Genomic DNA, 19,309 nt, shown 5'->3' with positions numbered 1-19,309 from the left:
GCTTTGAAAGGGGCTTCTCAAGAGCCTTGCAGGCAAAAAGAAAAGTCACCTGATGTCATTGTGACATCAGTTGTGATCGGCAGGTGGGCGGAGTTACCCACCGGTCACACTTGGCCCATGAGGGGTGAGGGAGACCCCCCTGGGATAGACCAAAGTGCTGTGCTGGGTTCCCCACCAGTTGTCCTGGCCTCTGCATCAATTCCCTTTCTCTTCTTACCTATCTTTTCAATTTCATATACCTTGACACGTACATAAATTTATAATAATAATAATAATAATGGTGATGATGATGATGATACAGTTCAGTTTGGGCACAGAATCTCTGCCCCAGCCAGAGAATCTAAGCAGTCTATTTGTTTGCTTAAAGCAAGCTTCTGGCCTCTGGTGGCTGCTGAGACATGCTAGATGGCATTTATTTCTCTATTTAAAGTACCTGTTCTACCATCTTTCAATTTAGCCAAAAATGCACAAGGATGCTTCGAGGTAACCAAAACAACAACAACAACAAACTCACACCAAGCTCCCAAAACAACAAAACCATAAAGCATAATGATTTTTTTAAAAAAATAATCAGCAGAAGGCAGCATAAAAACCAGGTGAAATGCCCATAAAACGCTGCAGGAAACGAGCTCAGCAGCAGCATAACTGTCGCCATCGGTGCTCAATTAAAATCCCGGGTAAAAATACTTGTTTTGACCGGGTGCCTAGAACGGAATGGAACTCACAGCAGGCAAATTTCTCTAGGGAGGGTGTTGCATAAACTGAAAAGCCCCACTACTCTGCTGCTGCCACCCACCTCTGCCCTGACATTAAGGGCACTGATAGAACAGCTTCCACAGATGGTGGTGACTTATTCAATTCATATACCACCCTTTATCAAAAGATTCCAGAGCAGCGTGCAACATTAAGAACACATTTTAAAGGTAAAGGGTGAAGGGACCCCTGACCATTAGGTCCAGTCGTGTCCAACTCTGGGGTTGCGGCGCTCATCTCGCTTTACTGGCCGAGGGAGCCGGCGTACAGCTTCCGGGTCATGTGGCCAGCATGACTAATTCGCTTCTGGCAAACCAGGGCAGTGCACAGAAATGCCGTTTACCTTCCCGCTGGAGTGGTACCTATTTATCTACTTGCACTTCGGCGTGCTTTCGAACTGCTAGGTGGGCAGGAGCAGGGACCGAACAACGGGAGCTCACCCCGTCGCGGGGATTCGAACCGCCGACTTTCTGATCGGCAAACCCTAGGCTCTGTGGTTTAACCCACAGCGCCACCCGCGTCCCTAGAAGAACACATTTTACGGAGCATCAATAATACAAACATAAGAGCAGGCATAAGAACAGACAGCGCAATAATAAAATAATCATTAATAGCAGTCTCCCAACCCCCAGCATCCAGGCAGGATTGTGGGCTTTCTTCAGATTCCCAGTTCCTAAGCTTGAAATGGCTATAAAGGTTAAAACCAGTATTTTTGAAACTGTGCGTGAAAACATAATGGAAGCCAGCAGAGCTGTTTTAACACCGCCAACGTAGTTTTAACTAGGTTCCATGCGTAGACACCGTACTTTTAAAGCACATCCAAAGCGCTAAATCTAGGCACTCTTGTAGTGAGAGAGCAAAAACCTTGGTTCCAAAAGAAAGGTATTCTGGGAAGTGGAAGAGAGTGGGCCGATGGGAATGACCTAGGATTGGCCTGAGTTAAGGAATTTAAAGCGTTATCTTTAAACCTTTTTACAACCGGCTATTTGGCTAGGGAGTGTGAAACTCACATGTGAACCACATAACCCCCGATGCCTTGATAACGAGGTCTAGGGCAGCTGGACCCTGTTAGTTGTTATGAGAAAGCTAGGGAGTTAACATCAAAAGGGGGCTACAGCTGCCTCTTCTTCTGACATCTGAAGATAGATGACCAAAGGATGGGGATTGGATAACGAGAGTGAAAAGGTTTTTTCTAATTGGATAAAAAACTGAAGTCCACATGGGGGGAAAATCCTTTAATTACCTGGCCCCTTTGTGAAGCAAATGAGCGTGGAGTGGGCTCCAGCAGGGATAAGCATTTTGCCAACATGCTAATTCCATCAAGGGCGGAGGCCTATGAGTACCTGCTTTTCTGATTCAGATTCCGGCTAAGAGTCAGGGTCCATGCCAGAATAGGAGATGGGCTAAGTAAGTTTCTACGTTAGTGTACTTTGATGTTTTTATTTTCTTTGCTTGTATCTGTTATATGGGAACTATGCATTATGTTATTTCCAGTACTCTTTTAATAAATGTTTAAAAGAATATTTGTTCTGTGTTTTGTTCATCTCTAAGTTGCTACTTGGCTAGCCCAGTGTCTGCCGCTAAATCCATGCTATTGGGGAAAAGGTTTTGAGGCTCTGGTGAGCAGAACAGGCTGCGTTGCCGGTGTGGGGTGGAGATTTCCCTTTGTCTCCTTCCTGGGAACGTGGCCGGGATTAGACTAAAAGGGTGGTGGCAGCGAATTGATAGGAGTTTTGGGGACAGCCTGGGTGGCTGGACCAAAACAGACCCGAGTGGAACGTGCATCACGGGCGCCGGCAGTGGGGGACTGCTGGGCAAGGGGGCGTATGTCCACTACAACTGTAATTTATCCCTCGGGGAGCTCCAGTTCCCAGAAGCCCTCAGAGAACAACAGGGCCCAGAATTCTTTGAGGGGCGGAGGGGAAAGAAATGTTCTTTGAATATGCTCTAAAGGGATACCATGAACACAGTCCCAGTTAATCATCTAGCTGGACCAGCTGAAGTTTGCAACACTTACGGCTTTGCTCGATGCCCAGCAAGGCAGGCCACTGACAATGTCTCACCTGCCAAATTGTGAAAGATAGGAGGGGGAAGCTGCGGCCCTCTAGATTTTGTTGGGCCCCAACTCCCATCAGCCACGTGGCCAATGGTCAGATGAGTCCAGCACATCTGTCGTGGATGCTTTAGCTGAGACAGGGGATGGGATAGATGACCCTTGGGGGTCCCTTCAAACTCTGCAATTCTACGATTTTATGATTCTGTTTATGATCCCGTTTTTCTTTCCCTATTTGCTGCTGCTTCCATTTGTCTTTCCTCCTTCTGCTGGTTTCTTGTGTCTATTTTTGTATAGTAATCTCCCTGGGGTAGGGACTTGCCACACCTGTTCTTTGTAAAGCATTGACCTTTGCAGAGCCAATGTGGCTTAGTGCTTAAGAGCGTCAGGTGGCGTCCTGGGGGTTCGAATCCCCACTCAGCCACGAAGCTCGCTGGGAGACTTGAGGCGGGTCAACGTCCCTCAGCCTAACCTACCTCGCAGGGCCGTTGTGAGGGAACACTATGTGCTCCCTTAAGCTTCCCTAAGGAGGGATATAATAATAAATGCGCAATGTACTTACATGTGGTGCTGTATAAATATTTAAAGGGCAGCATTCACCGAACCAACCAGTTAACACCCGTTGTAAGGACTTCCACTTGCACAATGGGGCTTCTCCTCCCCCACCCCCTGAAATTGGCTGGGGGGCAGTAATTGGGAAAACAGCTTGGGGGGAGGAAAGAAGAGGTTGCTCTGTCTAGCAAGCTGCAATCCCTGCTCAGACGAAGCATTCGTCACGGTGCGTCACCAAATTCCGCCCTAATCAATATTAATAAAACTAATATTCATGCACAGGAGCCCTGGTATACAGAAAGTGTCAGGGAAAGAGGGACTACTCGGGAGGAGCAGGGAGAGAGAGAGGAGCAAGCTAGAGCTGGGAGAGAAGATAGCGATTCCTCCAGGGAAGGGGGGGGGTCGCTGGGTTATAGAGAACAGCCACCCATAATCTCCACAGATTCATCCTCCTCCTCCAGCCCCCGTCAGGGAATGTCTCTGGAAGAGAGGGAGATGCCAGGCTTGGGGATGACAGAACAGAGACACAGCACCGTCAGGCACAGACAGGAGGATGAGCCGGGGGGGGGGGGGAGGAGGAGACGCAGACGTCATTATAGGGTGCCGAGCCGTTGGTTGTTTTGGCAGGCACACGGAAGCCCGCCACTCTGAGAAACTGAAACTGACTGAGCAGTCATGGCTGCAGAGACTCTGTAATTCCATTATGGACAATAAATAGTTTTAGCTTACCTAAATGCTTGTCGTTACTCATGAGCAACACCCAAGGGAAGGAGTAAATCCCTGACAGAAAGGAATAGGCATCTCTGCTTATCCTCAAGTATCTATGCTCTATTTGCCAACTCGATAAAGGAGGAATACTGTATTTTTCGCTCCATAGGACGCACTGCACCATAGGGCGCACCTCATTTTTAGGGGAGGAAACAAGGGAAAAATATTTTTCTGGTTTTCCTCCTCTAAAAGCCCTGTTTTTATGAGGATCAGCTAAAAGTTTTGCAGCTTTTTTTGCAAAGGGGGGAAAGCAAAGCTCCTTTTGCAAAGGAGGAAAAGCCCCATTTTTATGGGGTTCAACTCACATTTCTGCAGCTTCTAAAGGAAAGGGAGCCTTTTCTACAGTTTCCAGACAGATAATCTAATCAGCCAGTCACATGTCCTGGGGAAACAAACAACCTCCCTCTGCAGCACATTCAACAAAGGAGGGCTGGGACTCTTATCTCTCTCCCGATCTCTTGCTGATCAGCTGCTGAGCGGGGTCCTTTCAACATCCCCTTTTCTCTTTGTAAAATAAAAAGCTCAATCTACTTTTGGCCCCCGGGCAATTCAGCTCCAGGGACCACTATTCGCTCCATAAGACGCACAGGTATTTCCCCTTACTATTCAGGAGAAAAAAAGTTCGTCTTATGGAGCGAAAAATACAGTACCTACAAATGAGCAGCTATTCAGAATGTCAGCCAAAGGGGTCTGTCCTGCCCATCCTCACCTCAGAAAGCATTTTGACACTTGCCTTAGAAGGAGGCGGCGCCACCCCAAAAAAAGATTTATTGGTAAATGTGACTAGCAATGACGAAAAGCAGACCATTTCAGAGTCGGTGGGAGCGTGGTATTTATTTACTAAAGCATTGGCGGAGAACTGGCTGCCCTCCAGATGTTGCTGGAACTCAGCTTTCGTGAGAGTGAGCGATCGGGGGCTCACCCACCCTCCAGCTTGACCCCTGCCTAGAAAGCGCGGATCCAAGAGGTTTTGCGCTTGTCATGTGCTTCCTAGGCATGAGCCCGAGCGGTTTTTCATGCGCCCCACCACTTTCCCCGGGGAAACTCACTGTTTACCATTGAATTGGAATGAGTGTTGATCCACAGAAAAACTGATCGGTGTTCGTTCATCAGTAAACGGAAGGTTTCTCCAGGGGAAAGCAGCAGGACAAGTGGAAGTGTGCACGACCCAAAAATGAGAGGCAGGGGTTGGTACCTAGTGCGGACTGCGACCACCTTACCTTTTCGTTGGCTGTCTTGTTCAGGTAGTAATCCCGCGATGGTAAGAAAAGTCCTGACTGGTCCAGCTGCCGTGTACAAAAGGGAACCAGTGAGTGTATGTGGCAGAACAACCAGCTTCCCCTGAGCTTCCCCTATAGCTCCTTCTAGCTCCCTATAACACAGGAGAGGGAGATAAGGAAGGTGCTATGTGCAGGTAAGATCATAGGCCCATCCAGCTTAGCGCTGCCTACACAGACTGGCAGCAGCTCTCCCGGGTTTCAGGCAGAGGACATTCTCAGTCCTACCTGGGGGTGCTGAGCCTGGGACCTTCTGCATGCAAAGCAGAGGCTCTGCTACGGAGCTAGGGTGCTTCCTGATGAGATCAGGATGCCGATAGAGATTTCCCCTCCTCCAAGCTCCTTTTGCACAGAAATGCTCTCTCAGGTAGCGGGGCTTACCTGGATGATGTTGCTGTTGGAGCTCTTGGAATCAGCACCCACAAAAACGGTGAAGAATGGAGAAGCACGGTACGTTCCCGATACCAGTTTCAGGACTTCCATGAAGTTGCTCTGATTCCATGGGCCGGTGATGTTCCAGCCTCCAATCTGGGGTGGGGGGGTGGAGAAGGAGGGTGCAGAGAGTAAGGTGAACAAGAGAGAAATCACCACCAGCATCTTGCCTGCACTTTGAGGTCACCTGCTGAAGTTCTTTCATAAGTGCCTCCATCAGAAGTGTGCAATGTAAGGCGATGGCATCCTGCATACGGAATCTCTCCCCCCCCCCAGATGACACCTGCATTTCCATCTTTTCAGCCCCATGCTAAGATTAAAAATAATAATAATATCCCCTGGCATTTCATTTTATTTTATTGTTTTTTTAATTTTTAAAACAGGTTTTAATTGAAATTTCATTAAGATAATACAAATAATAATACAAACACAGTCTACACAATTACAAAAGACAATTACACAACCACATCATTACATACAATTACACACTCAAGCAAAAATAGAAATCAAAAAGAGAAAAAAAGAGAAAAAAAGTTAAAATGACTTCCTAAAGTTCGTCTTCGTGTCCCCTACTAAAGTTCTTGTCTATGCTTTATTTAATAAATCAAGTTTGTTACAAAATATCTTTATATACTTATCCCTCGTTATCCATAATTACCTTTCCCTGTATGTCAGTCATTCCAAGCAGATCACCAATTTTGTTTCTACTCCTTCTTTCTTCAAATATCCCTCCAGATATTTCCATTCTCCTATAATTTTTTGTTTCAAAATATTTCTAATTGCTGCTGTCATTTTTGCCAAGTTCATGAACTCTACTAATTTTAGGTGCCACTCCTGTATCGTTGGAACCTCTTCCCCTTTCCAATATTGGGCTAATAACATTCTAGCAGCTGCACACGAATCCCCTGGCATTTTAAAGAGTGTCTTTCCTTAACTTGCTGCATGTTCCTGCTTGCTGCCTCATTTTATTGTTAATATTCTGGATTTTATTATAGATATTTTAGTGTTGTGTTATTAATTCTTTACTTCACCAGCCTGGAATTTGTAGGACAAATGATGGTATACAAATCTCTTAAATAGTCATTTCAAAATCTCTAGTAACAAGAAGGAAAAAGCTACGCAGGTTGCTAACAACCCAAGCCCCTGCAAATCCTCCCCTGCCTCGTATCTCTGGCTTCTGTGTTTTCACTAAAATCTGCCTCTCTTTCGCAAAGTTTTTCTCCTGGACTTCTGACAACTAGAAATGAAAGCAGCGGTTCCCAGGAGAGTGAATTTTGCATCTGCTGCTGTTCGGATCCATTTGAGCTCTAACTGAATTGTCACTGTCTGCACTTTTCACATGTCATTTCCTCACTTTCATTCCACCGTGTGTGTGTGTGTGTGTGTGTGTGTGTGTGTACACACACACACACAACTGCAACTCAAGAGTACACTTCAGGCATCTGATGAAGTCTAGTCTGTAAAGCTTAAACTTTGTAGCTTTTGCTGCAAAAGCAGCCAACGCAGGGAGAGTTCCAGATTTTTGTTCCCCATTTCTTCTACTCTTCTTTTGGTGCTAACATGGCAACTGCCATTCATTGACTTCCTACCCAGCCCAGCCCAGCAGCAGGAGTAAAAAGATGGCCGGGTCTCGCATGCTGGACTGAGACCTTCCCTCCTTCTCTGTACATTCTGCTTGCGCCCATTTCCCTGACAGGCTCACCTTCTCAATGAGCTCCATCAACGGCTGGGAGCCCAGTTCCTCAATCTTCTGCTCTTTAAGGCAAGACAAGTAATAGCGCTGGGTCTTCCTCTCTGCCTCGCTGCTGGAGTTGAAAGTTGTATTCTCTGCCAAGGAAAGCACGCGGTTGATGAGGGGAGTGGCAAGCGCCGGTCAGCCTGAACAAGGCACCTGTTTCCTACAGTTTCATGGTTCCCAGCATCTCAAGACATTCCAACGCTTGGGGTGGGGGGCCGGCGCTTCCAAGTTGCCACTATTTTGGGGCAGGATTCAGTCACATACCAGCAAACTCAGATCCTGCAATTAAAGTTGATTTGGAGCACTCGCGCAATGAACCAGTTCCTTCTCCGCAAAAATCAAACTTTTTTTTTTTTTTTTTTGCAAGAAGGGAAGTGACAGGAAAATGCACTAGAAGGCGCAGAAGAATAACCGCTTGGTGCAACCTACCAGAAACCAGTGTGGTGTAATGGTTGCAGGGCTGGACTAGGACCTGGGAGAGAAGGGTTTAATCCCCCCATTCAGCCATGATCCCTGCTGGGTGACCCTGGGCCAGTCACTGTTTCTCAGCCAAACCTACCTCACAGGGTTGTTGTGGAGGTAAAATGGAGAGGGGGAGGATTGCTTATCACACCTTGAGCTCCTAGTATTATATTTGGGATGCAAATATAATACATGCGACAACCATCTAGTGTGGAGGTTGCATTCCTGGCTCCTGCGCACATCAGCAGAGCATGCTTAAGTGCCCCCAGCCCTATTACGCCCCCCATTCTGCCCTTTTCCAGGTCCAAAAGGACCCACTCGATGGCGCATCAATTGGAATGTGCCTAAAATGGTCGGTGCCTGCAATTCAGGTTGCTCAATTAAAGGCTGATTTGGCTCTCTTGTGCAACAAACTCCCTCCCTCCTCCCCCCCCCACTCCAACCACCACCACCACCACCACCACCCCACGCCGCATCAGACTTTGGGGAAATGCACTGCAAAGTATGGGATAACATTTGTTTGGCCCAATATCAGCTAACCTCCCAAACAGATCAAAGCGAGTGCTCAGTAAATAAGGCAGAAGCCTGCATTCTTTCTGAAAACAAGTCAGGGCGGATGCTCAGGAAAGCGGCTGGCCGAAAGGGGACCTTCCTTCTCCAATGCTGAAATTAAAAGGCGGTTCAGAGAAGAGAGATTGTGTGTGTTTGTGTGTGTAAGTAAATGAGCACCTCACCTAGCAGGTGTTTCATGATGGCCTGGTTTTGGTCCCAAATGCTGTTGAAGGTGCTCCACTTGGAACGCCCGTCGGGCAGTGGATTCCGCTTGATCCAGCCCCCACATGCGTACTGGTAGAAATCGTCGCAGGGGTTGATCTCTCGGTCCAGGGCCTCCAAGATTTTGCCGGCCACAATGATGCAAGCTTCAGTCAGGCAAGTGGTGCGCGAGGGATCTGGAAGGAGCACACAAACATGCGTCGGGCAGCATGCCTTAGCCTCACGTATAAAGAAGACCTCCTTCTTCAGCCCTTGCCATAACTTGGAAGAGTGCTCGCCATGTGTCGTTCACCCCATTCTGTGCCATGGGGGGGGGGGCGGGGGGCGGGGAAGAAGTCCTGGTACAGCAGTGCATCGCATTGTGAGGATTCTCAGGGAACAATGGCAAGGGGGCAGTGATAATTTACCATGGATGGCTCAGCTCTACTTTGGCCCAGGCAAAAACGTGCCACCACAAATGATGCCACAGTTGTGCCCAATGGTGTGCCCGATGGTGAAAAGGTTATAGCCAGCCCTGCTCCAAAGACCACCTTTGTCTTAGACCAAGATGTTAAAAAAAAAGAAAATTGGAAATAATTTATGTATGCAACAACAGCGGCAAGAATTATACTAGCACAAACTTGGAAGACAGAAGAAATACCAACGAAAGAACAATGGTGAGGGAAATTTATGGAATATGCAGAACTGGCAAAACTAACAGAAAAACTACATAAATAAAAAATTAAATAATCCTTCCAGTAGCACCTTAGAGACCAACTAAGTCTGTTCTTGGTATGAGCTTTCGTGTGCATGCACACTTCTTCAGATACACTGAGGGGTATTACTCAGAAGGGTGGTGGGAATGAGTGATTGACTGATAGGCGTGATATACATGTTGACGACTGTTAACGACTGCAATTGGTCTTACAGGAAAAATCAAGGGGTGAGATGGCTAAAAATAGCTTTATCATGTATAATGAGATAAGAATCCAATGTCGCTATTCAGACCAGGTCTCTCCGTGGTTTTAAGTTTGGTAATGAGTTGCAATTCAGCAACTTCTCTTTCCAGTCTGTTTCTGAAATTCCTTTGTATTAAGACAGCTACTTTGAGATCTTGTCTAGAATGTCCTTTAGAAGACTTTAAAAGAGAATGGGAACAATTTACAACATATATGAAGAGGCAACATAAAGAAATGGACTGATTGGCAGGGTTTGAGTAAACAATCACAACTGCATACAACAAAAAAATAACACTATATGTATTGGGGAAACTTTGGGGAAACAATACACCGGGTGAACAATATGGAACTAAAGCAAAACGGGAGTATGAGGGAAATCCAGGGGAGGAGGGTGGAAATATGAAAAATTGTTAAAGATATTTTGTTAGAAGCATACATGGAAAAATCAATTAAAATGTTTTTATATATAAAAAAGACCACCTTTGCCAATTGCCCCCTACAATTTACAGTCACTTAACAGTGGTCACTTGGTTAACTCAGGCAACAGCAACTCAGCCTAAGCATGTGCAAATGAAGCAGCCATAAATTGCTCCTGACCCCATTCTCTCCCCTTTTGTTGTCGTTTCCCTGCACTGAATTTTAGACTGTAAGCTCCTCGGGGCAGAAACCCGTCCTCTTGGAAGTGCCGTGCACACCAATTATGCTGTATCAATAACTATTATGCACTAGAAATTGGCTTTTTAGTGTTGCAGCTCCAAGCCCTCTGCAATCAGTTACCAACTGAAATGAGACAAGCGCGTAGTTGGCGACTAAAGACACTTTCAATAGCAGAAATGCTTTTATTGCCTTTAGTTTACTGAGTTGTAATCTTTTCTATCTTATTTTTGTTATTATACACAGAGCCAGTAACTCTTAGTTTCAAAGAGGCTTAAAGGTAAAGGTAAAGGGACCCCTGACTATTAGGTCCAGTTGTGTCTGACTCTGCGGTTGCGGCGCTCATCTCGCTTTATTGGCTGAGGGAGCCGGCGTACAGCTTCCGGGTCACGTGGCCAGCAAGACAAAGCCGCTTCTGGCGAACCAGAGCAGCGCACAGAAACACCATTTACCTTCCCGCCAGAGCGGTACCTATTTATCTACTTGCACTTTGACGTGCTTTTGAACTGCTAGGTGGGCAGGAGCTAGGACCAAACAACGGGAGCTCACCCCGTCGCGGGGATTCAAACCGCCGACCTTCTGATCAGCAAGCCCTAGGCTCTGTGGTTTAACCCACAGCGCCACCTGCTTAAAGACCTGCAAATAAATAAATATTAATAGTACAGACAGGTCTGACCCGTGACCCTGGACAAAGCGGGCTGTGTTTTTCCTGCAGCAGGAAGCAGCTGCGCAGATTCCTCAGTGGAAAAGGTTAATTTCCAAAAGAATCCCTGAACGCAGGTGGTTCAAAATCCCCTGGCTTAAAGGAATAATCTTGCAGCTCTCCCTCCCATGCACTCAGTTTCTGTACTTGCCCCTTGCCATTTTGCTTCCCAGCAGACCCGGGATGTTTAATGGTTGCAGGTCCAAATGGGGTGGAGGGTGATATGCGGCTCGTGGAGGATGCTCAAGTCCACTGTGGCCACACCAACTGTCAGGCGGCAGAGGAACCAACCCCCACCGCAGGTTGCCAGGAACAGATAAGACAAGGGAAAGTCCTCACCACCTGCTTTTATTCAATATTTACAGAGAGAGGCTTTGGAATGTAACCTCTTGTCTCGAGTAACTATCCCATCCCATTCCCTCCTCTCCCACTTCCTCATTCATCCTCTCTTTACGGGTGGCGCCGAGGGCTCTTTGCTCTCCTACTCTTAAGCCTGCTCCAGCTCTGCCTCTTCCTCCACTCCCATTATCTCCCAACTTTCTACCTCGTCTTCCTCTGAGCTGTGATCTCCGTCAAACCCCTGTTGTAATTCTGAACTTGTCGTCTTCTTCTCTGGAAGGGTCAGGCTGGGGAGGCGGTCTCCACCATTCCTCCTCGCTCTGCCCAGTTCCTGAGACCACCTCGCCTACCTTTACTGTACTGGATGCCCATGGCAATGACCGAACTCAGCAGCAGCAGCAACACCACGAAGAGAGAGAGGGCACAGAGCACCAGCTTGAGTTGGGTCCGGGAGCCCAGGCGACCCAGCAGGGGGCCATCGCTTTTCCTGAAGCCCACCTGGAAAGGAAGCAAAAATGGAACCAGGAAATGAAAAGAAGAGAAGGGCAAGGAGAAGTGAGATGGGTTATTAAAATCAACTGTCTCCGTGGACAGCAAAGCCTTGGATAGAGCATTGCATCAGGGTTGGAAGGGGCCTTGGAAGTCCAAATCTCTGCTCGGCGCAGGAAAACATCCCTCTGCCCTGCCTCTGCTTGAAGACCTCTGATCTCTAGGGCTGGAACTGCTGACATGTGTCCTTGGACTGGTCTGCTAGGGAGAAGGGCCATAGCTCAGTGGCAGAGCCTCTGTTTTGCATGCAGGTGGTCTCTGGTTCAATCCTTGGTGTCTCCAGGGAGGACTGGAAGAGTCAATGGTGTGATGCAGCGGCAAAGAAGCTAAAGCTATTCTAGGCTGCATCAACAGAAGTATGGTGTCCATATCAAGGGAAGTCATAGTCCCACTCTATTCTGCCTTGGTCAGACCACACCTGGAACACTGTCTCCAATTCTAGGTACCACAATTTAATAAGGATATTGACAAGCTGGAAGGTGTGCAGAGGAGGGCAACCAATATGATCAAGAGTCTGCAAACCTTATGAGGTTTATGAGCCTTATGAGGAGCGGTTGAAGGAGCTGTAGAGCCTGGAAAAGAGGAGGTATGATAGCCATCTTCAAATATCTCAAGGGCTGCCAAATGGAAGAGGGAACAAGCTTGCTTTCTTCTGCTCTGGAGGGCAGGACTCGAACCAAAAGTTACAAGAAAAGAGATTCTGACTAAACACCAGGAAGAACTTTCTGACAACAAGAGCTGTTCAACAGCGGAACGGACTCCCCTGTGAGGTGGTGGACTCTCCTTCCTTGGAGGTTTTTAAGCAGAGGTTGGATGGCCATCTGTCAGGAATGCTTTAGCTGACTCCTGCATTGCAGGGGGTTGGACTAGATGGCCCCTGGGGACCCTTCCAACTCTACAATTCCATAATTCCTGCCTAAAGCCCTGGAGAGCCACTTCCAGTCAGTGTAGACAATGCTGAGCTAGATGGATCAATGGTCTGACTCAGTACAGTATAAGGAAGTTCCCTGTGTTTCCCAGGTCATGCGTGTTGGTGGCCCATCACTGCCAGGGGGCAGTGACATACCTGACAACACCAGCCTTTCTCACCAGCAGCACCACCCTGGCATTCACATGGAGCACACATGAGCTAAGGCCTCTCTAGGAACGGGGCAAGTTGTCGGCCATCCCTTTTTCTGGAGGGGACATAGCTCAGTGGGAGGGCAGGCATGTTAAACGTTCCCAGGTTCAGTCCTTGGCACCCACAGCTAAAGAGCTAATCTTCATTTGGTGGGTTGTGGACCTACGATGGGTTGCAGGATCAACGCTGCCTTTTGAAGTGGGGGGGGGGAGAGAGAGAGAGAGAGAGAGAGAAGAAGAAGAAGAAGAAGAAGAAGAAGAAGAAGAAGAGGAAGAAATGGCAGAGAGCTCTGAATTTTTTTTATCAAATAATAGATCCCAATCATCATTCCATACCCAGCCTTTCCCCCTCATAGGACGCAAGGCAGCTTACAGATAAAAACAAGAACCATTAAAAACAATCATTAAAAAACAATGGAACATGGATAGAATCAAAACTATATGCATACCAAAACAAACAAACAAAAACCCAGTTTAAAACTTACAAATGATTGCAATAAACACAGTGCAGCACCAGCCCTTTCAATAAAAGGAGTCAGTTCCCAACAGCCTGTTGGAAGAAGGAAGTCTCCACCTGCCGGCAAAAGGACAACAAGGAGGGAGCCTGTCTGGCATCTCCAGGTCATGCGGGAGGCAAGAGTCCTCTGTGAACTGCCCCTAGCACCTCATAATCAGAGGTAGACTGCTCCTGACCACTGAAGTTTAATATGGCAAAAGCCTGTCATAAACCTCTTAAATAACTTTTATTTATGTAACCAGCAGATGGAAAAATGGCAGTCCTTTTTATCTTTCCTTATTGCTTCTTTTCACTTTCGCTTTCACTTCTTTTCCTTTTCTTCTCTCTTTCATTTCTTTTTCTTGCTTCTCCTTTCCTTTTTCCCCCTTTTGTAGCTGGGTTTTTTTTTTTTGCCTTTGTCTCTTTTTTCCTATACCTTACTCTGTATTATGAAAAGCTTTAATAAAAACCCTAACACATAAACTTTACCTCCATACATAATCTATTTTTTTAAAAAAATAAATTATTAGCTTAAAGATAATAAATTATATCTCCACCACAATTTATCCCATATTTCAAAGGGAATAGCTTTTCTGGGCACCATGAGACAATTTCAGTATGCGTGGTGTTACCTTTTCTGGATCCCAATGAAGATCTACTACACAATCCTGTGCGGGTTTACTCAAAAGTAAGCCCCACTGATTTCAATGGAGCTAGCAAATGTGTTTAGGAACGGCATTTAAAAATGTTCAAGCTATTTCCCCCCCCCCCAGTAGTTTTTACAGTTGCCTTTAAAAAAAAAAAAAAAGTTTCCCTCCCTCCCTCCTCTGAAGTTAGTAAAGGTAAAAGGACCCATGACCATTAGGTCCAGTCGTGGACGACTCTGGGGTTGCGGCGCTCATCTTGCGTTACTGGCCGAGGGAGCCGGCGTACAGCCTCCGGGTCATGTGGCCAGCATGACAAAGCTGCACGGAAACACCGTTTACCTTCCCTCCAGAGCAGTACCTATTTATCTACTTGGACTTTTGATGTGCTTTCGAACTGCTAGGTGGGCAGGAGCAGGGACCGAGCAACAGGAGCTCACCCTGTCGCGGGGATTCGAACCGCCGACCTTCTGATCAGCAAGCCTTAGGCTCTGTGGTTTAACCCACAGCGCCACCCGCGCCCCATGCTCTGAAGTTACCTGTACCTTAAATGCAGTTTATCCTGCCCATCTGGTTTTTAATTATTTCATACATAAGCAGCCATATCGTCAAAAACAAGATCATTGTAGCTGTGAGACTATTTAATTTGCCCTATAAGACAAATCTCCCTGGCTTCTCTTGAGGATTAAAGGCATAATCATAAATCACTGGTAAATATCGGTGACTTTGGAGGGCAATGAAAGGTTTTGGCAAAGCTGCTGCCGGTGCCCGTTATGCAAGCTCTTTCGAAAGAGCTTCCCTTCCCTTTAGAAATAGCCTTTTTGCTCATCTATCTCCTACCCCCCCCCCCCGCTCCCTCTGTTCAGGCTCAGCAACTGGCTTTGGTGCGGTAATTCCGTAGGCAGCAGAGACAATGCCTTTATTATTAATTTAATATAGTAATTGTGCTGCCAGGCGGCAGCAGGGGCAAGTCCTTTGGGACGATGCAGGGATGCTCTCCGGGCGCCTTGTACAGATTGCTCAGCCACCTGGGAAAGGCCCGGTCTACCCTACCTCCACGCTGTCAGGAGAGATGCTTCCGTCTCCGGCCGTGTCTGCCGCTTCGTCGTCCTGAAACATAGCTCGCTTATACTCCGCCATCTGAAGAGGGAAAGCATGCGAGAGAGAGAAACACTAATTGCTGGGGGGAAATTAACAGGCCCGACTCTCAGGCTCGCAGGCAGCACCAATTCCATTAAGGTTCCGTCGGCACTGCCAACACGATGCCATTCATAGTCCAGTCTTCACCAAAGGAACCCTGGGAGTTGTAGTTTAATTAGGGGGTTCTCTGTCAAGGGAACTCTGAAGTGCACATAACCAAGCCTCTACGACACTTGCTTGGCATTAAATTTTGGGCTTGAGATTCCCACCCCCACCCCCCAGTGTCTGTTAAAACAACCTTTTTGCATATTGGATTGCAACTTAAATTTCCGTGATGGAATGCATGGCACATCTTGAAGCGCAGCTGAGCTCTGAGTGCCTTTGTCCACAGGATATCTCCTTTCGCACTCAGCTGTTCTGTTTTGAAACCCCTTTCTTCAGTTGAAGGAATGCAAATCTTAATGGGTCTAGAATCCCACAATTTTAAGGAACAATCCAAAGCTGAAAATGCAGATGTGTGGGAAAACAGTAAGAACAGCACAGGTCTGTCTACTCTAGAAATCCAGGGTTGTCCTGACAGACGTTTCACACTCTTAAGTAACAGGCAGAAATTCAACAGATGCTGTGTTTTCTGGTTTGGAAATGCAGTGATGGAGAAAGAGGCAGTGACTGAATTTCTGCCTGTCGTGCAGCAGTCAAAGGGATATAACTTCTATTTTTTTAAAAGTGGCAACTCATTTTCTCTCTCTGTTATAGACAAAGTTATTTTCTTTACACAAAACACATGCACTTTTAAAGGTATCTAATCTTTGCCAACCATTGACGGCAGCTCAGGAGCAGGGCTGTTGGGGGGGCACTATTCAAATTAGGTAAGAAGAAAATTCAAATTCTATATTCAAAAGAAATGACCCAAAACAACACTTATCAATCTATGCTTCCTCACACTGCATTCTCAGAATTTGCTGTTGCTAAATTTGGTCCTTCTGTTTGAGTAAGTCGCGCATGCAGGTAGTTCCACAGCTGCTCTTCCACTTCTACGATTGCCAACTTTTGAATCTGCTCCTGAAACTCTGCATTTAATAACTGCAGGAATTAGCAGGTGATCATGTCAGAGGTTTCTAAGCTGAGGTTGGATGGCGAGATATTTGTCACGGGTGCTTTAGTTGAGATTCCTGCATTGCGGGTGGTGGTGGTGGTGGGGTTAGACCCAGGGCTATTTTTTCTAGAAATAGAGATGGCAGAATTCACCAGGAATGCCCCCCTTGTTCTCTTATAATGGCAATGGCACCCACCTGAGAGGTGCCGGAACTGAGTTCCAGTGAATTTGAAGCCTTATTTGCCCCTACGGGTTCCCATGGTTGCGCCCGGTGAGAAAACATGGAAGCAGAAAAGACCTGAGGCTGCTGGCTTCAGAGAGAGAAAGATTTATTTTCTGCATGCAGAGTTACTTCGGTGTTTAGATAGCCAAGCAAGTACAAAACTAGTCAATTTTCAGACAGTTCTTATAGACAGTTCCCTGGCTCTTCCTCTTGTCCATATAAGGAACATTTCCTGTTGTACATTTCCTGTTGTACATATAAGGGAAAAGGACATTTAGCCCTGAGTTGGTTCATGCACACTCCAGCAAAGCCACCCTATCTCTGACCTAGGCAACAGTTCCTCTCTGTACAAGGACAGTTACTCTCTGTGTTATCTCCAGACACTTAGTCATCATTTGCCAGTGCAATGCAGATCAGAGTTCACAGCTTTACAGAGCGGTTTCATACAGAAAAGCTTAACAGAGGCACTTTTATACTTCTAGACTAACAATACATTCAGGTAAATATATACAGGTTAGCTAATTAACCCCTTCCAAATTCAGGCTGAAAAAAGCTCTGGTTGGACCAGATGACCCCCGAGGTCCTTTCCAACTTCTATTGTTTCTATCTTTATGCCATTAAAAGTTTCCTTCGTTAGTATCTGCATCTCAGGCTGCTGCTCAAAAGAGCAGAACGTCACACACACACACACACACACACACACACCAGGTCAGTTGGCAACCCTCTTTACTTCCATGGTGTCCATCGCTTGCAGAACCTCCCAGAATTCCTTGCACCCCAGCTGAAACAGACACGTAATTTCTCATCTCTGAAAATGGTCCTTTCCAGTAAATTAAAGGCCTCAGGTGTGCTGGGAGTTTCCATTTCCCTCTGCTATGCATGGTGGCTGGCCCAGAGGGTTCGTTTGCACCCAGTCCCTGCCAAATGCACAAAGTCAGCCCCAGCCTAGGTGCCAGTTTGGTGAAGAGGGAAGCCCAGCAGAGCTGAGAGCCCTTTTATCTTCCTTAGGTTGTCATGACTGTCTTGCTGGCTCTTTTGTCTCCCTGACAAGTGTCACACTTGCTTCCGAGAGAGAAAGAGGGAGAGGCTTATCCTCCATTCCTTGGCAACCCGAGGCTCTGTCCCCTAGCAACACCATCACGGCTGCCGGGGGTCTCCTCCTTCTCCTCCTCCTCCTCCTCCTGCCTCTCTCAGCACCTCTCCTCAACCCACCATGCTGGAACTTCCCATATAAAGCAGAAAGGTGCTGCGGTGCCACACTAAGGAACCAGCCGAGATGGAGACAGGCTTGAAAGCAAAAGGCACCTCAGGGCATAGCTGAGGGGCAGCGCAGGTAATCTGCCCTCAGTGTCGAGGACATTTTAGGTCACTCCTTGGCACTAGCTTTCCATGGGTCTCAGCCAATTTTCCCCTCAGGAGGAATATGCAGAAAAACCACCCAGTCCATGCACACCCAAGCAGTTAACCACATGCAGGCAGTGATGAGTCACGGGAAGGAGAGATTTAAAATTGCCTCGGTTACTAATATTAATGAATATGATTAACAATTTGTGTTAGTGTTAATTTGTACTAATATTGGGAGGGAGGGACGGCTGTCGTTCTAATTAACTACTTTCATCTCACCCTTCTTCCGAAGAAGCTTTTGCTAGTAGACGTGGCGTTGTCCCTTTTTATCATCCCAACCAACTAAGTGATGGAGGGAAGCGTGAGACGTAAGTGTGCTCACAGGCCCTGTCCCCCTCCCCAAATACATTTAGGGGAAAGCAGGACCAGGGCCGGCCCTAACATTAGGCAGAGTTGAAGGGGTCAGCATAAGTGTAGCCGTGATTGTTCCTCTCACCCGGATTCTGCTTGCAAACCACATGACCTTTTCAGCTGACACCTGTGCCTCATAGGAAAGGTTGAGCTGTTAACCTGGCTGACTTGGTGGTTGTAAAGTTCCTATTTTTCTCTCGAAAGCGAAGCTTGGGAGGGAAGGGGTACAAGCAGCTTGCTTGAACCTGCTTTTAGAGCCATCAAGTCTCATTGGAGACAGACCACAAAGTTCTCCTCTTGACACCCATTGTCTATGCTTGTTGCAAAAGGGTATCAAAACAGCACATCCTCCAACATTTCTCTGATGAAAATAGGGATGTCCTATCCCACAATAATAATAACAATAACAATAACAATAACAATAACAACAACAACAACAAAACAACAACAACAATAACAACAACAACAACAACAATTTTATTATTTATACCCCGCCCCTCTGACTGGGTTGCCCCAGTCACTCTGGGCAGCTTCCAACATATATAAAAACACAATAACACATTTTAAAACTTCCCTATACAGGGCTGCCTTCAGATGTCTCCTAAAGGTTGTATAGTTACTTATCCCCTTTGCTCGGGGGTCAGATAACTCCGTACCCTCCAATATTTCTCCGATGAAAATAGGGACGTCCTAAGGAAAAGTGGGACATTCTGAGATCAAATCAGAAACCAGGACGGCGTCTGTAAATCCGTGACTGTCCCTGGAAAATAGGGATACTTGGAGGGTTCGAGGAAGCTTTATATAGGGCCCTCAGCCTTTCAGAATGTGAAATGTGAGAGCCGAC

The 19,309-nt window shown here is 46.8% G+C and overlaps 1 protein-coding gene across 2 annotated transcripts in view; it reads right to left on the bottom strand.

The window, feature by feature from the left end:
• ECE2 (endothelin converting enzyme 2) overlaps positions 1-19,309 on the bottom strand; it is a 55,414-nt gene that overhangs the window by 27,680 nt on the left and 8,425 nt on the right. For both annotated transcript variants that reach the window (XM_033150792.1, XM_033150793.1), the window contains exons 2-7: positions 15,305-15,391; positions 11,794-11,941; positions 8,770-8,985; positions 7,538-7,662; positions 5,785-5,931; positions 5,347-5,412 (exon numbers count right to left, since the gene is read on the bottom strand). In XM_033150792.1, the coding sequence (XP_033006683.1) occupies positions 5,347-5,412; positions 5,785-5,931; positions 7,538-7,662; positions 8,770-8,985; positions 11,794-11,941; positions 15,305-15,391 (789 nt within the window). The remainder of the gene's footprint in view (positions 1-5,346; positions 5,413-5,784; positions 5,932-7,537; positions 7,663-8,769; positions 8,986-11,793; positions 11,942-15,304; positions 15,392-19,309) is intronic.

The sequence above is a fragment of the Lacerta agilis genome, chromosome 5 (genome assembly GCF_009819535.1).
Source record: "Lacerta agilis isolate rLacAgi1 chromosome 5, rLacAgi1.pri, whole genome shotgun sequence".
Lineage (NCBI taxonomy): Eukaryota > Metazoa > Chordata > Lepidosauria > Squamata > Lacertidae > Lacerta > Lacerta agilis.
Note: the sequence above shows the minus strand (reverse complement) of the source record. Positions and strands in the feature narration are given on the sequence as shown.